A 24,257-nucleotide genomic window follows, 5' to 3' on the forward strand; every position below is an offset into this window, starting at 1 on the left:
TTTTTATCCTCTATTGCCTTGGTTCTGCCCTCCAGCCCATATGCCTGATTACCTTCTTACTCTCACGAACCGGGCAAGGAAATTAGGGAGGAGGGAAGATGCATGGTATATGATGGAAAGACCTCTCTTTAGGTATCAGTCAAATAACATGGTTAAGAATGGAAAGCAGATAACAAGGTTCTTTGATCCGTCAATAGTGTTAAAATCAGAGGTGGATTGGAGTCATAAAAGGAGGTGTCAGGAGGTATTCACATAGTTGTTTAGATCTTTTTTAAATCATAATGATAACATATCACCCAAATAGCCCTGATCAAAAATGTACCTACCATTGAATTTTTGTCCTTGTTACAGACACACAAGGTGACACACAGGGGTTGAAATGACAATTAAAGGTTAATTTCCCATACCTGTGGCTTTTTAAAGTGCAGGCTAGATACTGAGCAATGGGAAGCAGAAAATAATTCTCAAAAGAACTGCGTAACAAGGTAATGGAACTTTAAACATTTTGAAGAGGATATAAAAAGATATCCAAAGCTTTAAAAATGGCAGTATTCAGTATTCAGTGTTCAATCACTTATTAAGAACTGGAATATTCTGGGATCTCTTGATACTAAGCCAAAGTCAGGTAGACCAAGAAAGATTTGTTCGGGGTACAAAGAAAAACCCACAGGTAACTTCAGGAGAAATACAGGCTTCTCTGGAAAAAAGTAAAAAATAAGCTGCATGGTGGAGTTGCCAGAAAGAAGCCCTTACTGCGCCAATGCCACAAAAAAGCCCAGTTGCAATATGCCCGAAAACAACTTGACACGACTCACAGCTTTTGGCACGCTGTCATTTAGAGTGACGAGACCAAAATAGAGGTCACAACCCTAAGCGCTATGTTTGGAGAGGGGTCAACAAAGCCTATAGAGAAGATTTGGACAAACAGGACAATTTATTTAGCATGTGAGAAAAGGTCATTTTTTTAAACAAAAAATCACCATATTTTATCATTTTGTTTTTTATAGATGATATGATAAAAAAAAATGGTATCTAAAGAAATCTGTGTTTGTCCTGAAAAAAACAATATATAACATGTGAGAGCACGAAATGAAAAAGAAGAAAATCACAGCTAAACAGCAACACTGAAAAATGTTAAAATAGCCATTTAGTCCCACAATGTCAGTCTTGTCTAATGACAAAGCAAAGGGGTTAAAGCATGGTGGTGGCTCACTTAAGTGCAGCATGTTATCAGAAAATATTGGCAGACAATTTGCATTCTTCTGCAAAAAAGCTGTGCATGGGATGCTCTGGGACTTGCCAGCACGACAATGACCCTAAGTGCAAGTCCCTCCAGTGGTTACAGCAGAAAAAGTTGAAGGTTTTGGAGTGGCCATCACATTATCCTGACCTTAATATCATTGAGCCACTCTGGGGAGATCTCAAGCGTGTGGTTCATGCAAGGCGACCAACGACTTTGCATGACCTGAAAGCATGACGAATAGGCAACTAAACCACCTGAAAGAATGTGGGGCCTCATAGACAACTATTACAAAACAATTGTGCCATTCTGTTATAGCATACAGTTGATTCTGAATCCCATAAGACATAAAAGAAATGTGTTTTGCCTGGTCACGCATGTTTTCTTTTAAATGGTACATACATTACCAATTTCCAAGGGTATGCAAACTTTTGATCACAACTGTACATCCCCATACTGTAGGGCAGCATTTTATCTGGGCTGGTGAACGATATGTAAAAATTATATGTGTCCTAGAAAACATGGCCGATGTGGTAACCCGCCCACTGACAGAGCGCTCAGTTGATACAGACAGATGCTGCAAATATCAACAGAGCAGGAGCCGATTGACAGAGTTACAGCAGTGGGCTGCAACTTATACAATGCAAAGGCCCCATTTGCAGAAACCAACACGTATATAGAGGGCAGGGCTGCACCAGATAACAAAGCCCAGCTGACACAATTAGACTAGAGTAAGATTTCTAATGTCAGGTAGAGTGGCCACTAGAGTGGAAATAGCCACAAAACCCATATATTAACACAGAAGCCAGGAATGCAGGGGGGAACCTTGACAGTACCTCCCACTTAAAGGCCAACCTCAGGGTGCAACCAATGCTGCAGTTACTTAAGGTGGAAATCTTAAAACAGTTGCTAAAAAAATACATGCTAGGAATCAGCAGTCTCCTTTAAGCGTTTGTATAAATACATGTAGGTCATGTTTTCTAACTATGGTCCCATTAGAAGCAAATACACAATCTTGAGGCCTGCTGTACTAGTGTAGGGCTCAACAGGATAATAATCAGGTACTGCATGGACAGACATGGAATTGAAATTCTTCTATGGTGCTTCAGCAAGACTTTATATCATACATTTCTAGAGATGTGCCATTGTTGTGTTTTTCTTCTTTAGCTTTCTCAGAGACCAGGACAGTGCCAAAGACAAGGGGTACAGCAGATGAGTTAAGGGTGTTTTAACAGCCAGACAGGCTTATGACTGGGACATAAGTAGCAATATACTTAAGTAGCAATATACTCTTCATAAATTTAAAATATTAGGAAAAGACCTGGGTTTCTTGCAGTTTGTGCCTCTCTGGTGTTACCCTTTTGCCTTCTCCAACACAAACATTCCACTCAGACTTCCTGCCATTGATGCCTTTGAGAACCCTTATGGTGATTGTTCGAAACCGGGGTAAAACTGACTCGTTCTCCTCACCCTGACCATCTACTCAGTGCTGAGGAGGCAGTATCTGATGAAGATACCTCTCCAGGTTCCAGCGGTACCACCTCCATCACAGGGAATGATCTCCATTTAAGCTAGTGCAAAGCCATACTGATCCATGTGCAGCAGTTTCCCTTAGTGTTGTTCCTGTTTTAATATGTAAAATATACTAAATAGCCACCAGGATTGTTAAAGAAAATAATACTTGTGGATGTAGTCGAACAGAACTGCACCAGCTCTACTACACAAAAATGAATGCTGGGGCAGTTCAAAGAAATTTGTGATGACGTTGAAAGACATTGAACAGTTGCTCAGCCATGTAAGCTTTCAAAATCATGGAGATCCTAATAGCATATGGGACTTATGTAAACAATGGGAATACGTACAAAAACTTCTTTGGTATGTTTTCTCTAATAAAATGCATAACAACTTTAGTATGAAGACTATAACCCTGAAGAAAAATACAGTTTTAAGTTTTAACAAGACATTAAAAGAAATACATTTGTAGCCTTACTTTTAGAAGTTCTCTGGGGAAATCCTTTCCTGCATTAAGACCTTCCAGGTTCCCAATAAATTCTGAGCAGGACATCCTTTTGCCAATGTTCTAAAAATAAAGGTATAAAGGGGTTACTAATGAGAAATTGCAAGAAATTGCAATAAAGTAGTACATTTTTAATAAATAAGAGACGTGCAAACGGGGCAAAAAACATTCGGACAAATTGTTCTATTCATTTTTGGCCCATTCGTTTTCGGGCAACAAATTTTGTTTCTTGCCCATTCATTTCAACTGAAAATTCTGGGGCATTTTTAATCCAGGAATGCGCGCAGACAACTTCCGCTGTCGGCACTTCTATGGTGGAGCACCGGAAGGTTATGTGATTCTGTCATAGAAGCCCCAGAGGAAGTGCTGGTTGTAGCGGAGGATGTGTGCGCACATCACACAGACGCCCACCGGCTGCCAGAGAGAAGGTTCCAGTTTCCCTGCAGCGCTGCAGGAATCTGGATATTAGTGTTGAGGTCTGATTATAAGACGACCTCGAATATAAGACGAGGGATATTTTTCAGAGCAAATACGGAATTTGTTTTTCAAGAAGATGGAAATAGCATACTTCAGTTTTATTGTTCCATGTTACAATTTACTTCTTAAGTATGGTTTGGTTCAGTAAAACTGCTGCAATTCCTAATAGCTACACACTTGCTAGCTAATATATATCAAAAACCTAGAAACAAAGTAAAAAAGATTACATTAGGAAAAATATACAGGTTTGTTACTCTGTACTGAAATAATTTATAATAATCAGACTATTTGAAATTCGTCAAGACAACTTGATTTGCCAGAATATCCCTTTTTCTTAGCTGTAAAAACATACAAGCTGTGTTTTCAAGTGTCGCCAATTAACAAGTAAGCCACTGTAAAATGTGTGCAACAGTTAAGAGTTTAACTACTTGGTTGTTAAGAAGCACAGCTTACATTGTTTTCTTTCTAGACTTTCTGAGGGGATGAGGCATACGTTACATATTAGAATATATGTTGTAAAATCTTCTGATAGCAGACATAATGGGTCATAAAAGAATAAGATGGATGCATTGGGAGATAGTTTAGGGCAAATAGATGGTTTGAGAAAAATCAGCAAATAAGAATTTGCAGAGATAAAAATCAGGATGTTAACTTCCACAGGGCTCTCCAGTGCACAGTAAGGTGAGGGGGTTTTAGCTATCCAGTGCAATGCCTCCTTAAGCTTCCATCTTCTCCAAGTCTCAAAGCAAATATGACATGAGAATGGGGAAGGACAAAGGGCCATGCCCCAGGCAACAAAAGCTGTAGTAAAGGCTCTGGGTGATAGATTAAAAAAGGTGTACGCTAATCCATACAAAAGCAGTTTTACTAAGAGCATTTTGGGATCTCAGGGAGATTGCAATGGATTCTTCAGCATAAGACTATAGGAACCGGTGTTACAAATTTCATGAAATCTTTTAATGCCTTAGGCAGAAATGTATGGTATATCAGAACAAAGAAATAATGATTTACAAATAGAACATTTGAAAAAATAATGCAAGATCTAACTGTTTTTCAGATCCACCCTCATGGTTTTATTTCAGTTGTGACAAAAATCCGTAAATTAAACTACTACTTGTCACGTTGCCGGGACCCATTGCCGGCTAGAACATTCTACATAAGGGCTGCTGCAGACGTACCTGTGATGCGCCGCTGGAGGCTTGGCTAGCTGGGCACCAGACTCTGGAACTGCTCAGCACAGATACCCTGCCGTGGTCTGGTTATTTCATTTGCTAAGTAGGAGATCATGTTTGCAGTTATTGACCCTTAGCTTGGAGCTCAATTACTTGCTGGGTGCCCATTTGGTAACGGCTAACGTGACACTACAGTATATGCAACGGTATATTATGATAATATGCAAAACTTTTATTAATACTTTTTACATGATCATCTTTGAAGATAAGCCTTCCATCAAAATATTTGTAAGGATTAAATAAGATCTCTGAACAAATATACTCAGTGAAAACTGGTTTTGTATTGGATGTAATGATGTTGAGCTATGTATAGAAATTCACCAACTCAAAGTCAGTGATATCAGAAGGATATTTGACTTCAAACATTGCATCTACTAAGTAGTTAGTAAAGCACCTCCACACTTTAAAAATTATTTTTGTTTTTTGCTACAAAGTACTTTCTCAGGATGAGGGGAGCTGTCATCCTATATCTCACTCATTGCTTATGGTAGTATTATATTTCTCTATGGATATAGGGCATCTTAACCACAGGCCCTCTATGAGTTCAGAGACAAAATGATTGTCTCTAACCACAGGAGCAGGTACAAAAGATTGCTCTTTTTTTTAACAGATTTTTGCTTTTCCCAATAAAAGCCCCATTATGATTGGAATAAAAAAAGATGTCTATAGGTCAAACCTGAAAACAGTATTAACCTAACATGCACAACATAGCATTTCACAACAAAGTTTTTAAATTTACAATTATACATACGTGGCCATGCAGGTCAGTGTTTAAGAGCATCAGTGCACATGTCAGGGTATGAACCCCATCTACAAGTAAAAGAGTAACAGGTGAGGCACAAAGGAAACATCTACATGTCCTATTACAACATGCATCATGTAACATCAACATTACCAAACCAACATTAGATGTTGGCTCTAAAATAACTTATCAAATGATCAGTAAACAGCATGTAAATGATACATAGAAATTATACATTTTAGGGTAGCAAAAAAACATTACATTTTTTCTTTAGTTGTGAGTTCACAAAAACAAGGAAGATAATGATTTCATACATACATACTCGGGTGTGTTTATATCTCAGAGAGAAAGTGCATTAATTAAATGGATCTATAAGAAGGTAAAGAAAAGAGATGACAGCTTAAAAAACTGACTCTTGAGAAGTGTTACTCATATTAACATGAAAAAATATTCAGATTGTAAAGCACTGCTTCTGGATAAAATAACTTAACTCTGTAAGGGATGCAGTATTAAAAAAGTGTTATTCAAAAACAATGAGACAATAAATTGTAAATTAATATTTTGCAGGGGTAATACTTTTTAGTTCTTTTACATTCTTGTTTGTGCTCCTTTCTGTAAATAATATTACACCATCATAATCACACAGTGATAACCAGTTACCAATAACAAAAGTAAGGTCAATGAATGATAGAAATAGCAATCACTGACAAAATTTCAAGCTATAGATTGCTGATAAGATAATGGTGAGGCACAGTTGGCATCACTACAAAGTCGATATGTTTTCCCTATGATCAGGGCCGGATCAAGAGCATCATTGGCCTGGTGCTGAGGTTTTGGGTGGGCCTTTTTAAGGAAATAAATAGACACCTCGGCATCCATGTTTACTGGATAAAGATGTCACCAGTGCTAGGCAGATAATATAGGATGAAATCTTATGTGATGGGGAGTACATCAGTACACTAACGTAAAAATCATCATACACGGGATGCGTTTTATCTCTGGATAAGTAAAAATTAAATAGTTCAATTTATTCCTACAGTAAGTAAAGTGCCAGGAAACAGATGACCAAATACACAACAGGACAGGCTCTGTCACACCAACACACAAACACACTCACACCAGGACAGGCTCTGCCGCACCGACACCCAAACACACACAGCAGGAAGGCTTTGCCACCCAGACACCCAAACACACACACCAGGACAAGCTCTGCCGCACCGACACCCAAACACACACCAGGACAAGCTCTCTTGCACTGACGCCCAGATACGCACACACTAGGACAGGCTCTGCCGCACCGACACCCAAACACACACAGCAGGACAGGCTTTGCCACACCAACATCCAGACACACACACCAGGACAGGCTGTGCCACACCAACACCCAAACACACCCACACACCCGGACAGGCTCTGCCACACCGACACCCAGACACACACACACCAGGCCAGGCTCTGCTACACCGACACACACACACACCAGGACAGGCTCTACCACACCAACACCCAGGCACAAACACACCAGGACAGGCTCTGCCAAAACGACACCCAGACACACACACCAGGACAAGCTCTGCCACACCGACACCCAAACACACACACCAGGACAGGCTCTGTCGTACTGACACCCAAACACACACACTAGGACAAACTCTGTCGCACTGACACCCAGACACACACACCAGGACAGGCTTTGCCACACCGACACCCAAACACACACACCAGGACAGGCTCTGCCACCCAAATCCAGACAGGCTGAACTACAACAATAAAAAATAATATTTTCAAATAGCAATCACTAATAAAATTTCAAGCTATAGGTAGTTGATAAGATAATGTTGAGGCACAGTTGGCATCACTACAAAATGTGAAATAAATAGACACCTCGGCATCCATGTTTACTGGATAAAGATGTCATCAGTGCTAGGCAGATAATATAGGATAAAATCTCATGTGATGGGGAGTACATCAGTACACTAAAGTAAAAGTCATCACGGGATGCGTTTTATGTCTGAATAAGTAAAAATTAAATAGTTCAATTTATTCCTACAGTTAGTAAAGTGCCAGGAAACAGATGACCAAATACACACCAGAAGAGGCTCTGTCACAACGACACCCAAGACACACATACCAGGACAGTCTCTGCCACAACGACACCCAAAACACACACACCAGGACAGGCTCTGCCACCCACATCCGGACAGGCTAAGCTACAACAATAAAAAAATACCGTATTGGCTCAAATATAGGCCGCACTTTTCCCCCCCACTTTAAGTCTTTAAAGTGGGGGTGCGGTCATATTCGGGGTCTAGCGCCCGACGCCCGGGCAGGCAACGGGGTTAGGATACAGATCCCCTGCAGCGGTGCAGGGGACCTGCATCCTACTCCCCGATACGCTCAGACAGCCTCCCCTGCCAGCACTTCCCATGGGGGGGGGGGCCGGCACGGGAGGTTGTCTAAGCGCATCGTGCGGACCGTCCGCACGATGCGTTTTACCTCTGCCCCCCCCCGACTTACCGGAGCAGACTCCCGGGTGTCTTGCGGGGCTGGCGGGGGACATCTACGCAATACGCGTATACAACTTCCGGTGCTGGCACATCCGGGTGCGGCCTATATCCGAGCCAATACGGTATATATTTTCAACACAGCCAGCACTATGTATATTTATGCCCCCAGCTTGTATTGATTCATGAGATGGTGCCAGCTGCCCCCATTGTGTATTGATGCCACCAGCCCCAAAGTATATTTATGCCCTCCAGCCAGCCCCATAATGTGTATTTATACCCCCAGCCACCACCCCCTAGTATTGACTTATGTGATGCCCAAGCAAGCCCCCTCTTGTGTATTGTTGCCCCTACTACCTTGTATACTTATGCCATCCAGCCCCCCCTTTAGTATCATGTCAACATTATTTTTTTTTGGTACTTTACTTTTTTCCAGACTTTCCTGCCTGCTCTTTGCTCTCCTCCACGGGAACGACTGCCACACGAGGAACTCCGTTGAACTCCGTGTGAGCCCGTCTGAATTCATGGCGTCTACAAACCAGACCTCCCTGCTTCAGTCCCTAGAGATGCAATAGTCCAGATGCACTTTTTTAAAACAAAGGAAGCCATCATGGGGGCCGTGAGACAGAAACAGAAAATTCCGGAGGAATTTCAGCACATCACTTTTTTCCCTGCAGCCAAGAAACGACTGGTCAAGATGCGGCGCGAATGGGCTCCATAGGTCGCCCACGCTGCCCTTTTTCTTACCGCCGAACGTTGCTGCACCTCACGGATGACCGTTTACGGGACTTCTGCTGCAACCGTTGGTCCCTATGGGTCACCTGATTGGACTGGGACAGTTCTCTAATGCGATTGTGAGTTATTTTCTATGCTGAGCGGGTGGGCACGGGGTTTACAAAGCTTTTGTTACCTTTTCAATTTATACCTCTAGCACTGCGTCCATTATATTACATACACCCTGTTTGCTTCGGGGGTTATAGAACGACGACCGCACTCTTAGTGCTCGTCTATTATGGGCTGCCACGCTCCGGGGCTAATGCCCTGTTCTCCGGTGACGGGGGCTGTATGTAGAACACATACGTGGCTACCACCTGCTTTAGTTTGGTTGTTCTGGTTTTTTTTGTTTTTTTATTTTCTATGTTCTGTTCTACACGGTGCCTGCGGTTATGCCCCGCTCCCAGCTCCTATTCTTATGTTTCTATTACACATAATTCGCTGTCCGTTCAGTGTTAACTATTATGGCTCCGGATATTCTTAAGGTTATGTCTATGAATGTAAAAGGCCTAAATAGCCCTCATAAGCATCGACTGGCACTATCTGAGGCCCGCAAGGCCCGTGCCGCTGTCGTATGCCTGCAGGAAACTCACTTCTCAAATATCCACCCGCCGGCCTTTTTTTCTCGCCAATACCCTACGCACTACGAAAGGGGTATCTATACTTATCCACAAAGATTGGCCTTTTGAATTGATTAAAAAGGTTTCCGACTCACAAGGGAGATTTCTCTTTATTGTGGGACGCTTGAATCAACAGGTTGTTACCGTGGCGTGTATATATGCGCCTAATGCTGACCAACTCCCGTTCCTGTCAATGTGCTTTGAGAAATTATCTAAGGTCCAACAGGGTCGCATATTGGTCTGTGGGGATTTTAACCTCCCCTTAGACCCAGTGTGGGATACATCCTCTTCGGCTCCCAGGGCCCGAAGTGCGCCCCTACGTAGATTATGTTCGGGTTTTCAGGACCTCTTGTTACAGCACGGGTTATATGATTCTTGGCGCATCCTACATGGTACAGAGAGGGACTACACATTTTTTTCTGAGGCCCATAATAGTTATTCCAGGATCAATTTTATTTTTGTAGATAAGCTCACTTTACAAGATATCAAATCGGTCGTTGTGGGTGATATCACGTGGTTGGACCACGCTCCGATGTTTGTGGACTTGCCCTCGGTGGCAGCGGTTAGGGGATACGGAACATGGTGTTTAAACGAATCTTTGCTTAATGACAAGGAACTTGTCTCCACCCTCGTCACGGCGACTAAATATTTTTTCGCTATTAATTATACCCCTGAGGTAGACGTTCCGACGGTTTGGTCTGCTTATAAGGCGTTTATTCGAGGCCATTTCATACAACATACCTCCCGTTTGCGCAGGGAGTCTTACCTCATGTTACTGCATAAGTTGACCTCTCTGGAATCCCAGCATAAGGCCAACCCTACCACTGTTTCTGCGCAGGCACTGCACAAGGCTCGCTCGGAACTACGGGCGCATCTTCTACAACACACTGCTTTTAACTTGCGGAAATCTAAACAGCTATTTTACCGTAAAAGTAATAAGGCTGATACTCTGCTGGCTCGCAAACTTAAGCAGCACGATCCGCAATATCCTATGTTCTCAATAATTCAGGACATAAGGTTGCCAATCCAAAAGCCATAGTAGAGGAATTTGCTGCGTATTACCACGCGCTATATAACCTTAATCAGGATGCTGATACGCACCAACCCAGGGGGGAAGAAATTAATAACTTTTTAGATACCCATAAGGTGCGCCATCTGATGGAGGCCCAACAAAATCTCTTATCACAGCCGATAACGTTAGATGAGATTCAAACTGCAATTAAAGCTCTCAAGGCTGGCAAGGCTCCAGGTCCTAATGGCTTGTCTAATATCTTCTTTAAGAGCCTTTGTCCACATTTAGCGCCTCACCTTACCTGCTTATTTAACTTTATTTTCTCTCATGGCACGGTACGAACCAAGCTTTTAGACGCCCATATTATAACGATTCCCAAACCAGGCAAATCGCCAACGAAATGTGAAAACTTTCGGCCAATTTCTTTGCTTAATTCTGACATTAAATTGTATTCAAAAATATTAGCGAACCGGTTAAATCAGGTCTTACCGGCCATAATCGACCCAGACCAAGTGGGCTTTGTTATGGGGAGGCAGGCCCCGGACAATACTCGTAGATTCATTAACATTCTTTCACGAGTGCAACACTCCAAAGCCGCAATGCTATTACTTTCCCTTGATGCCGAAAAGGCCTTCGACCGCCTGAATTGGGCATACATGCGGGAAGTTCTCCTTCGCTACAAACTCCCTATAGCCTTTATTCGAGCTGTCTTGGCCTTTTATTCTTCTCTTCCTGCTACAGTGTCATATGCCGGGTTCCACTCCGCCCCTTTCCCCATTACCAATGGTATGAGACAGGGGTGCCCTCTGTCTCCTTTCATTTTTGTGCTTGCCCTGGAACCCCTGGCCATTGCCATTAGGAACTCCCTGGATATTCGTGGCCTTTGTTCTTCATCTCTCGAGCACAAACTGGGGTTGTTCGCCGATGATATTCTTTTGGTCATTTCAAATCCGACTGCAGCCCTCCCCCACCTTCAGAAACTGTTAGACGACTATGGTCGATGCTCTTATTATAAAAACAATACTACTAAAACGCAAACGCTACCTATAGGCTTCCCCCATGATGTGATTGCCTCCCTTAAAGAAGCCTTCTCTTTTGATGGCATACCGATTCGATCCTATATCTGGGCATTTATCTGACAAAATCTGTCCACTCCTTAGTACAATATAACTATAATAAACTATGGGCCACTTTAACGAAAGATATACGCAGGTGGGGCAAATTTGAAGTCTCGTGGTGGGGGTGTATTGTCTCCCTTAAAATGATGTGTCTTCCCAAACTCCTTTATTTGTTTCGTGCTATCCCACTGCCGGTTCTGCGACATCTTCTGTTACTGCATCAGCGAACCTTTAATGCACACATTTGGTTGAACCGTCCGCCCAGATTTGCGAAGCGCACTCTCTATATGCCTGTTTTCCACGGCGGTATGGGTGCCCCTAATTTGCTATATTACCATGATGCCGCTAGACTGACCCAGGCCCTACAGACGGTGTTTGCGAACGCCGCCCCAAAATGGGTTGATTTGGAAAATGACCTTCTTTTGCCTTATAATTATCGTCAACTCTTGTGGTGTTACAAGCGAGAGAGGCCTAAACTTCCCTGTCCAGGACCTGTTCTCCAACATACCTTCGGTATTTGGGACAGGAAATTGTTGCCTGTTTTACATGCACCCTGGGTTAGGCTCCGTATGCCGATCACTTCTCTCCATTTCTTCTTACCTAATCTGTCCCTGAACCGTTGGAGGGACAAGGGGATAGTTTCGGTTGATAATCTGTATGACAAACTAAACTTACGCCCCTTCACTGTTCTCCAGGCCCAATATGCTCTACCGCCCAGCGATTTGTTTCTTTATCTTCGAATCAAACACATTCTAGTTCAACTGTTGCCCACTGGTATACCTGTGCTTCAAACTCACCCCTTAATGAAGCACTGTTCTACCGCCCCTTATCTGAGACATACCATCTCGATATGTTACCGTACGTTTTTTGGCCCAGGATCCAAACTATCTTATATGGTAAAGTGGGAAAAGGAGCTGGGCATGCCGTTAGATCTGGAGGACTGGAACAAAGCCCTTCGTAATTTACAGGGTGTATCTCGCTGTGTATTGCACTGGGAAGTGAATAGGAAGGCTCTCTACCGTTGGTACCTGGTTCCTTCCCGATTGGGTCGCATCTTTTCAGATGCCTCAGCCTTGTGTTGGCGCTGCCACAACTCTCCTGGTTCCATGCTCCATGTCTGGTGGGATTGTGTCAAACTTCGGCCTTTCTGGTCCGTAGTCTTCAATGTCATTAATAGTTTGCTCCCTCACAGAGTATTACCTCATCCGAAAATAGCTTTGTTAGATATGCTCCCCACATGTATCAGGAAATTGACTCCCGTAAGCTTGTTATGCACGTGCTTATAGCGGCTAAAACGCTGATAGCTAGACTGTGGAGATCGGCTCGTATTCCCTCCAAGGAGGACTTGATCTCTCTCATTGAAAAGAATGAACAATATGAGTATGCAGCTCATGAGGCCTCGAATCATTTGGACTCCCATGTTAAAGTGTGGAGTATGTGGTGGCTCCGTGACAATGTGGGGGGTGGGGGGAACTAATGTTTCGCGGTCGGCGTCTTTTGCGATAAAGCAGAGGGCATTATACGTGTTTTCTTTTCTTTTTCTTTTGCCTGGCAAGCACCGTGTATTTTGTTTTTATGTTTTATTCCTTTTTATTTCTTCCGTACCATGAAGCGGCCCTTTACCCACCTGGGAGGGACTCGCTTCGACATAATTCATCGACTCAGAGAAAAAAAATAAAAATTGAACTGCAAAGGGCTTAAACCTGGTTTAACACATGTGGATTGCAATTACACATATTGAAATACACAACCTGTGACCTAATGTAATTTTTGAGCAAAAAATCCCAGCCTTTTTAAGCTAGCCGTAAACTGTCACTAATACATTGTGACAATCGTCCATCGTCTGTAAACTGCCTCCTCACCTTCTGATGTGATGCTGTTGGCATTACATTGGTGGTACCGCTGAGAGAAGTGGGCTAATATTCGTTCTCTTTCTTGTGTCTCTCCCATAAGGGCAAGCTCTTTCAAAAACATTCTAAGGCAGAAAAATAAATGCATTTTCAGCTGGTTTGATTTTAATGATTTATGTATTAAAAGTACCACATTAATGAATACATTAAAGCTGAAAGGAATGAAGAAAGACCTGTGTGCTAGTGTATCTAACGGTTGCAATAGTAAAATAGAAGCTTTATAGATCATCACTTTCATTTGATATGGCAGTTATAAAGCCAGCAAATCTAAAACCAAAGTTTCCCATGATTATAAATTCATGCTTGTAATTCTGTTGAATATGTAGGTTGTTCTCCTATGTCCAAAAAATAAAAAAGTATGTATGTTTGCCTTGAGCACACAGAATTCCCTTCAATTATTAATAAGAAGCTAATCAAGTTTTGAAGTACTGTAATTTCTAAAACATTATGATTCTTGAAGATTTATGAAGATCAATGAGTTTTCATATCATATGCTTTAACTGAAACATATTTAACTCTTTTAAATATAGATTGTGGGGAGGAATTTGTTGAGGATCCAGGCAGGGTGCAGTGGTGTGATTGAGACACTGGACTACAGATCTGCAGTCCTACTCTTGATGGTATAGTGAATTGGATCAGGAAAACCGGTATCTTTCATGGCATTGAGTCATCTGTCTCTGTTCACCCCTCATTGAGCATGCACAGCACTGTGCCCCTAGTCAGTGCTACTGAGGAGTCACAGATAGGGGCTGGGGAAGTAAAATAAAGCCATCAGCAGATTTATCACTGCTCATTTGAGAAAACTATTAAGAATTGCATGCAGTCCATGATTGAGAGTTATTAAATGGACAAGAGACAAGAAGGAGTTGACATACATTCCAAAAAAGATGAATGCTAACAATTCTGCATGTGCCAATAGAACATAGGTACAATTACTCCCTTAGGTTTATGTACATACGTTTTGTGTTCAGTGAGTGGAATTTAAATACCATGCCATAGTATATGAAAAGTAATCCCTGGTAAAGCAATATACAAAATAGTCACACATTTAAATATAATGTAATGCTGAAACATATTGCTCAATTGCATTTTGTGTATAACTCAAAGACCTTTTGTAGTAATGTGCGGGAAATTTGCTTAGTCAAGAAGAATAAAAAGTAACAGCCCCCCCCTCATTTTCAATATACTTTGGTATAAATAAAGATACTGACATGGGAAGGACCAAAATCTAAAAATTCTAACCTGAGGGCTTGATCAAGAGACATCCCAGTAAAGACAAAAAATTTCAGATACTCCTCTGCGACCATCTTACTGAATTCATTGCTGCATAGACATAGAAAAAATAATTATTGGCCTGTGACTACAAGACACATACTGTATGTCAGGAGGGACACAGCACATACACACAGGTTTACTATGCAAACACAACAAAAGTCAGAATGCATCATTTGAACCGAAAAAAAATAAAAAATATAGAAACATAGAAAGTGATGGCAGATAAGAACCATTATGCCCACCCAGTCTGCCCAACCTCTGAGTACTTTCCTTCATTTATCTTGTTGATTCCCTTTAAGTATGTTTCTATCATATGCCCCCTGTCACGTCTTTCTTCCAGGCTATATATATGTTAAGATCCTTTAACCTGTCCTGGTAAGGTTTATCCTGTAATACATGAACCATTTTAGTAGCCCTTCTCTGAACTTTCTCCAACATATCTATATCCTTCTGCAGATACGGTCTCCAATACTGTACACAATACTCCAAGTGAGGTCTCACCAGTGATCTGTACAACAGCATGAGCACTTCGCTCTTTCTACTGCCAATACCTCGCTATACAACCAAGCATTCTGCTAGCCAAGGCCACTTTATTCAGTGGGCAAAATGGCAATTTGCACAGGGCCCACTAACCTTCAGGGGCCCAATGGTAGTCATACTGCCGGTTTGGGGCTAGGTTGACCACATGTCCTGGATTGCCAGGGACAGTCCCACAATGGGAGTTTATGTCCCGGATCCCGGGCAGCCTCAATCCGGGACAATGCCTTGTCCCGGAATGAGGAGTCTGAGTGAAGTTCAGAAGCCTCTCCTGATAGGCTGAGTTCCTCCTTTACACCAACTCAGAGTAAGCTGCAGCCAGCACCAGGTATGTTTGACTATGTGTGTGACTGTGTTTGTCAGTTTGTCACAGTGCTTGTTAGTGTCACTGTGTTTGTCACTGTGTTTGTCTGTTTGTGTGACTATGTGTGTAATCTCTGCTAATGTGGTCACCCTATTTGGGGCCCCCTATGCGCTTTTAATCACCTGCGACGGTGGACCGCGGTCCGCGGTAGTGGAATATGGAAATGGCCGCACGTCCAGCGTTCATCTTCGAATATTTTTTTTAAAATAAATTTTGTTTTTAATTTTATAATGAATTAATTTTCCCTCAGCAGTGTCAGTGGCTGTTGTGGGGGGAATTGAGACTAGTAGTGGGGGGAACAGGGCTAGTGGGCCCCCCTATACAAGCCCCCTGTCTGTCCCCCTACTACAAGCCCTGTCCCCCCACCTACAGCCCCTGTACTCCCCACTACAGTCCCTGCCCCCCCCCACTACAGGACAGGAGGGGGGCCCACTACTATATTGTTTGCCCAGGGTCCACCAGAGCCGTGAATCAGCCCTGCTGCTAGCATTACCTGCTGCTCTACTGCATTGTCTACCTACCTTAATTATTACCCCTAAATACCTTTCCTCACACGTTGAGGTTAGGACAGTATCAAATATTCTATGCTCTGCCCTTGGGTTTTTATACCTTAGATGTATTACTTTGCATTTATCCACAACTCTGACCATTTTTTCCAGTTTGCCTAAATAATTTGCCATTTGGCTTCTCCCTCCAGGAGCAACCCTGTTGCAAATGTTTGTGTCATCAGCAAATAGACATACCTTTCCATTAAGACCATCTGCAATATCACTAATAAAATATTAAAGAGAATGGGTCCATGTACAGATCCCTGAGTTATCCCACTGGTAACAAGACCTTACTCTGAATATACGCCATTGACTACAACCCTCTGTTTTCTGTCACTCAGCCACTCCCTAATCCATTCAACAACATTGAGATCTAAACTCAGAGATTGCAGTTTATTTCTAAGTCTTCTATGTGGCACAGTGTCAAAGGCCTTACTGAAATCCAAATATGCAATGTCTACTGCACCACCTTGATCAATTACTTTAGTCACCCAATCAAAAAAAAATCTTCCTGAGGTAAACCCATGTTGTTTTTGGTCTTGAAAACCATGTGACTTCAGATGTTCAACAATCCTGTCCTTTAACGTTGTTTCCATTAATTTCCCCACTACAGATGTTAGACTAACTGGCCTGTAGTTGCCCTACTCCTCCCTACTGCCTTTTTTTTGTGAATGGGCACAACATTCGCTACTTTCCAATCCCCTGGGACGACTCCCGTTACCAATGATTTGTTAAATAAATCAGTTATCGGTTTTGCTAGTACACCACCAAGCTCTTTTAAAAACATGGGGTGTATCCCATCAGGCCCCATCGACTTATTTGTCTTTACCTTAGACAACCGAAGCAGAACCTGCGCCTCGATAAACTCACATATTTCAAATGACATAGGTCTTTTTTTTATTAACTGAGGTCCCATTCCCTCATTTTCATTTGTAAAAACTGAACAGAAATGTTCATTGAGGCAGTCAGCTAGACCTTTATCCTCTTCTACATACATTCCTTTTGTTTTTAATCTAACTAATCCTTGTTTTACTTTCCTTTTCTCATTTATATGTCTAAAAAATGCTTTATCTCTCTTTTTTACTGACAGAGCAATTCTCTTTTCGGCATGCGATTTGGAAGCTCTTATAACTTTCTTTGCTTCTTTCTGCATAATTTTATAGATCTGTCTATCTTCCTCACTTTGAGTATTTTTGTATCTACTAAAGGCTAACTTCTTGTCTTTTATGATTTTGACCATTTCTGCAGAGTACCACAGCGGTTTCTTTGATTTTTTACTCTTACTGACCAACCTGATACAATTTTCTGACCCTATGGACGTACCGGTACATCAAAAAAACACATCCCGAGAATCCCCTATTGACATACCGGTACGTCCTGCCTTTCTTGCAGTGGCAGGGACAAATCCCTGCCGCTGAATGGGAGATCAGGCTGTTGTTTGACAGCCTGGACTCCCACCTGACAGCAGAAGCCAGCATCGCCGGCTTTCTGCTGTCTGATCTAATGTAACAGCTTCTGGCATGAAACCCGGAAAGCTGTTACATTTTTAAATGCCGATTGCTGTATAAAATTCTACAAAAAATGTATACCTTATAGTATGTTCCCTAAAAGTGCTGGGAAAGTATACAAAATCTATATAAATTAGGTATTTCTGAAATAATTTTGTAAGGATTCAGAGGGAAAATTAAAAAAAAAAAAAGGTCTTTTTTTCTAATTTTTGCTAGTTTTTACTAAATTTCTCATTCTGAATTTTCAGCTAATCATCCAACTATGGTATCAAAAGAAAGTTCTATCTCTCCTTGAAAAAACAATATATAGTTTACATGGGTACACTATTCACAGGAAAGGGGAATAATCGCTGAACACACAAGAATAATCGCTTGTTTTTGTGTGGTGTGACTCGGTCACTGTTTGTATATTAAACCACACAGACTGATGATCACTAGATCCCAAACTTTCACCTACAGAAATATCCGTTAACAAATCTCCATTTGTGAACACTAAATCCAATATGGCCTCCTTACAAGTTGGTTCCTCAACTACTTGTTTGAAAGATAATCTCAGTAGGGAGTTCAGAATATCTGCACGTCTGCTTGCACCCGCCAGTCTCAGAAATCTATACTTACCAGGGCACGGTCCTCCTCTGGTCCTGCTGACATCATAGGGGGCGCGGCTAGGCAGAGCAGGAGGCTTGCTGCAGTGATGTCATCTGAGGGGCGGAGCTTTGGGAAGGCAGTGGATTTAAAAATCAGAAGTGCTCTCTCTAGTTACCCTGTTGTAGTCTTCGGGCTTAGGTATTGCTGTGAGTTTGTTTCCTGTAATTTTGACCATTTGCTTGCCTGACTTCCCTTCTGCTTATTGATTTTCTACCTCTGCCTCGTCTGACTACCCGCTCTGGTTTTGATCCCCGGCTTGTACGACTACCTGATTTGTGTACCGACCTGGCTATCCTGACCATCCTGATTCTGTTAACCCCGGCATTGCTGAGTTCATCTGTGAATCCTGTTCTACGCTGACTTGCATTCTCAACTCATATCTACTATATCTGCTACACCTGGCCTCCTCACTGTTGGGATCATCTAAGTCCTGGTTGCTGCTCACGAGGGTCTCCTTTGGGAACGGTACTCCAGGTGGAAGAACTTCTGCGGTGAGTGCCGTGGTGTCAGCGGTCGTGACACTTACTATGTCATTGGTGCCAATGTGCACCAAAACAGCTGGATCCTCACCAGCCCCTCCCAATAATCTATCCACTCTGTCTGCAACATGCCAAACCCTGGGAGACAGCAAACCATTCGGTTGCTGCCATCAGATCAATGACATGCAACTGGATAACGGAGAGAGTAAATAAATTAATAACAAAAGTATCACTATTTAGAAAGAATAAAACTCATCCTAAAAAAGTGAACAAACCAACCAAAACATTTGCGTTGCACTGTGTCTGTTAACTGAATTAATGGCCACATCACTGACTACAGCAAGGTCAATGGTGCCTTATCAAGTTTATCTGGTGAATTGGAACCCACAAACAGTTAGTGAATACCTGGGATGATAGCTACTAAAGGAAATGTATGTACCTCAGTTCCAACTCTGTCCAATTTCCCCATTAGTGCAAGCCCCTATATTATGCAAACCCGTTTATCACATGCCTTGGCATTTTACTTCTTAAGTCTTGCAGTGGCTGTCCTACATGGTGAGCTTTACATCTTTAATCTGATGCTCTAGGTTAAGTTTTAGAGGTTATTACTTGATGTATTCCCACCCTTTATAGTATAGCAGGAAACCTTACCTATTTGGTTATGACTACATTTCCAAATATGTATACTTTGTATAACACCTTTTGAAATAAGATGAGACAAATTGCATAACTGTGACCTTGAGTTACCCATGAGCAATTCAATAATCACACAATGTATATAATATGTAGACAAGTATTTGTACGGCATGAAGAATGGTCAGGCTTAATGAAAAACATATCATTAGCATGCAATGTCACCATAAACTGGCAATGGACTGTTGAACTGTGTCTGGTTGATGATGACATTCAAGAAAGTCCACTACACCACAGATTACAGGTCTTTGGTAAATATGGTCCTTACAATACCCACACGTACTTCTTCCCCAAGTGCCTTGCCACATCTGCCTTCCTGAATCCATCCAGGTTGTAGAGTCTCTTTGCCAGACGTTTTGCAGCTTCCTGGTCCGCTTTATGTCCATTAGATAAGGTATCTGTGCTTCCATGAGCCAGGCATTCCGTGCTGTCCATCTTAGAGTTGGACTCGGAGGCTAGGTTGCCAAGGGGAGGTTCACTAAAGCAAAAGAAATACAGACCTATCAGGAAATAGAATGATATAAAAAATACCAAGCAGAAGCTCAAACAAAGCAGTTAACCTTATTTGTTGAAGTAAGGACTGATATCTGCTAAAGTTCATTTGAAATATTGAGATTATCATATAATCCTCCACATGAGTGACATACAGGCCATCAAAATTTAAATAAGAATTCTGCACATAACACATCAAGCTGTGCTACAACCCATATCTAAAACAATGATTAATGAAACAAAAAAACAATTATAGCTGAAGCACTTTACAAGGATCTCATAAACAAAAAAAACTATATGCAGTATGGTGTTCTGATGTATTTTATGCATTTTTGTTATTATTTAGCATTTTGCTACTATTGATATATATATATACGCTCCGACACAAACACAATGTCCGTGTAGAGTATAGGATGGGAAGTGTTGGCGACATGCAGCCCAGTAGGCAAGTCCAACCAAATGCCCGTAAAAAAACAGCCCATAGCAGTTTTGGAAAAGCTGTATGTGTGCTCTCCAGTTCTACCCGAAGCACATTTACAAACAGAGAATACCGTATTTGCTCGATTATAAGATGACCCTGATTATAAGATGACCCCCCAAAATCTGAATATTAATTTAGGAAAAAAAGTAAAAGCCTGAATATAAGACGACCCTTTAGGAAAAAAGTTTTTACTAGTAAATGTTAATTCATGTAAACCATGTAAACTTTTTTTTAAATAAAAGCTATGATTGAGAAAAATATTTTTTTCTTTTTATTTCCCCAGAAATGCCTTATACCCCTATATGCCACTGTGCCCCATGATATGCCATTTTACCCTCTAAATGCCACTGTGCCCCATGATATGCCTTTTAACCCTCTATATGCCACTCTGCCTCCAGAAATGCCTTATTCCCCTATATGCCACTCTGGCATTTAGGGGGTTAAAAGGCATATTATGGGGCAGAGTGGCATATAGGGAGGTATAAGGCATTTCAGGAGGCAGAGTGGTGTAAAGAGGGTTAAAAGGCATTTCTGGAGGCAGAGTGGCATAAAAGGGGTTAAAACGCATATCTGGAGGCAGAGTGGCATTAAGGGCATTCCGCTGCGGGGAATTCTCTGACAGCCAGAGGGTATATGCGCGATGTACGCAGATAACCCCCGCTGCTAACGGCACCTCCTTTCCGGCTGCGGCGGAAGTTGCCTATGCGGATCGCGTAGATGTCTACCCACTGCCCCGACTACACACCAGGGAGTCAAAAGCACCAGCAGCGGAGGTTACCAGACAGGACAATCCAGGTCCCCTGCAGCGCTGCAGGGGATCTGGATCTTAGTCTTATAGTCAGACCTCTATTTGAGGTCTGATTATAAGATTAACCCGATTTTAATACTCGAGCAAATACAGTATATAGAAAACAATAAGGGTAAAAAATTGATTAATAGAGTAATAACAGAAATGCCACGTGAAGCCATTCTTCTTTTAGAAATTCTGGTTTTATAAAAAACACTTAGAAACAGTGTCCTAATGTACCTGCCAAATATTTATCAGGCTATCCCACAGTAGGATACAGGGGAGGGCTGGCAGCCTACGGCCTGGGGAGGCAAGTCTAGTCAGGTAGCCCATTGCGCCACCGAATCCATACCCATCTTCTTCTGATTTTATAACACATGTTGATGTAATGTGATGGGATTTGGAGTACATCAGTACACTAAAAAAGTCATCATGCACGGGATGCCTGAAACCACAGTTTCGTGCCACTAATTATTTTTAATAAGATATGCAGCTTGACATAGAGTAAATAACACAAAACCTTTACTTTTCCTCTCACTGATCTCTAAGCCTAGAAAGTTTTGTCCTTTGAAGTGACTACAAATTCCAGAGGGCGTTTTATCTCTGGATAAGTAAAAATTAAATTGTTCAATTTATTCCTACAGAAAGTAAAGTGCCAGACAACAGATGACCAAATACACACACCAGGACAGGCTCTGCCACACCCAAACATACACCAGGACAGGTTCTGCCACACCGGCACACACATACACCCCCAGGACAGGCTCTTCCACACAACACTCAAAAACCCACACACCAGGACAGGCTCTGCCTCATGACACCCAAAAACACACACACCAGGACAGGCTCTGCCACACATCACCCAAACACACCAGGACAGGCTCTGCCACACGTCACCCAAACACACCAGGACAGGCTCTGCCACATCGACACCCAAACACACACCAGGACAGCCTCTGTTACATCGACACCCAAACACACACACCAGGACAGGCTCTGCCACACCGACATCCAGACACACACATCAGGACAGGATCTGCCACACAGACATGCTCATATTACACATTTGTATTATTTGAGCCTGAGACTAGCTTAGCGCACCAACATTTTTTCTTTTCCCTGTTTGCACATATTTGAGGTTGTTGGCTCCTCATCAGCTTGCTGTCCAGGGGTTAATTGGGAGGATGTTTAATTGCACCTCCCCAACACATTAATAGAGTTTTGGTAGCAGGAGAAACAGCTTTGTGTGCCCACTATGTGGGAGGTGAGAGTAGGTTATCACCCTATTGAGAGTGTGCATTGACGTGGCGAGTGAGCTTAATTATGCTTTGGCCAATTCATATAACCAAAACCTCTCATTTATATTATGTTTATATATTTGTTGCCAACTTTATTAAGGTGAGAAGCGCAGACTGTTTTTGTTTTTTGTACACACACCGACAGCCAGACACACACCAGGACAGGCTCCCCCACACCGAAAGCCAGACACACACACCAGGACAGCCAGACACACACACCAGGACAGGCTCTGCCACACCAAAACCTAAACACAAACACACCAGGATAGGCTCTGCCACACCGACAGCCAAACACACACACCAGGGCAGGCTCTGCCACACCAACAGCCAAACACACACACACACACACACAGGACAGCCACTGACACCCACCAGACAAGCTAAGCTACAACAATAAAAACAAAAAAAATTCCACACTGCTTTGTCGGTGGCCCTCCCTTTTGTGTTTTTGCACCCTTGTGTACCACCCCCTGCCAGCACTATGTGTATTTATCCCCCCCCAGCATGCCCATCACTTTAACATTGATTTATGTAATGGCCCTGGTGTATTGATACGGCCAGCATAGATAAAATAATTCCCTGCAGTATGGGGGATGTATATCTGACTAGTTTGTTTCTTCCATGAGTCTATACATCCCATACACTGTAGGGCAGCATTTTATCTGGGCTGGTCAGCAGAATGTAAAAGTTATATTTGTCCTGGAAAACATGGCCAATGTGGTCACCTTAATGCCCTTGCATATTGCCCCAGGCTTGCCCCACATTCTATATTCATTCCACCACCCAGCCCCCCCTTTAGTATTGATTTATATGATGCCCCCAGCCAGCACCCCCTGGTGAATTGATGGCCCCAGCCAGCACGCCCTGGTGAATTAATGCCTGCCCCTCCTTGATTGAATTCACACCATCTGCCCAACACCCTCCCTGTGCAATGCTTTCCCCCACTTACACATACATGCAACCACACACATATCCATTCCTTTATTTACTCATTCACAAACATTAATTCCCTCATTCATATATTCATTCCCTCATTCACAGATACTAATGATTTACAGATACTCATTCATTCCCTCATTGACAGTTACTCATTCATTCCCTAACTTCTTTCTTGACTACTTCTCCTCATGGCTGCCTCTCTTTCTCTCTTCTGATATTCCTTCTGTTATCCTTGGGGACTTCAACATCCAGGTTGACACCCCATTAAGTCCTATGGCTTCAAAATGTATTTCTATTACCTCCTCTTTTGATCTCACACAACATATTAACTCCCCCTACTAATGATGATGGTCACACTCTGGACCTTATTTTTTCTAGCATGTGCTCTCACTAACTTTTCTAATTCCCCTTTCCCCCTCTCTGACCACAACTTCCTCTCCTGCTCTCTAACCTTGCCTCCTACTCAATGCCCTGCACCCTATCCTCACCTAAGCAGAGACCTCAGCTCTATTAACCTTCAGAAGTTCTCAACCAATTTACTCCCTCTCCTCTCCCCTATCTC

The 24,257-nt window shown here is 42.4% G+C and overlaps 1 protein-coding gene across 1 annotated transcript in view; it reads right to left on the reverse strand.

Moving 5' to 3' along the window:
- The window catches only part of LOC149279307 (PH and SEC7 domain-containing protein 1-like), a 166,374-nt gene that overhangs the window by 123,719 nt on the left and 18,398 nt on the right, over nt 1-24,257 (reverse strand). The window contains exons 5-9 of the mRNA XM_089501329.1: nt 19,976-20,176; nt 14,889-14,969; nt 13,599-13,711; nt 5,718-5,776; nt 3,231-3,320 (exon numbers count right to left, since the gene is read on the reverse strand). Coding sequence (XP_089357455.1) covers nt 3,231-3,320; nt 5,718-5,776; nt 13,599-13,711; nt 14,889-14,969; nt 19,976-20,176 — 544 coding nt within the window. The remainder of the gene's footprint in view (nt 1-3,230; nt 3,321-5,717; nt 5,777-13,598; nt 13,712-14,888; nt 14,970-19,975; nt 20,177-24,257) is intronic.

Source organism: Sceloporus occidentalis, unplaced genomic scaffold (assembly GCF_023333645.1).
Source record: "Sceloporus occidentalis isolate IW3139 unplaced genomic scaffold, rSceOcc1.0.p SCAF_172, whole genome shotgun sequence".
NCBI lineage: Eukaryota > Metazoa > Chordata > Lepidosauria > Squamata > Phrynosomatidae > Sceloporus > Sceloporus occidentalis.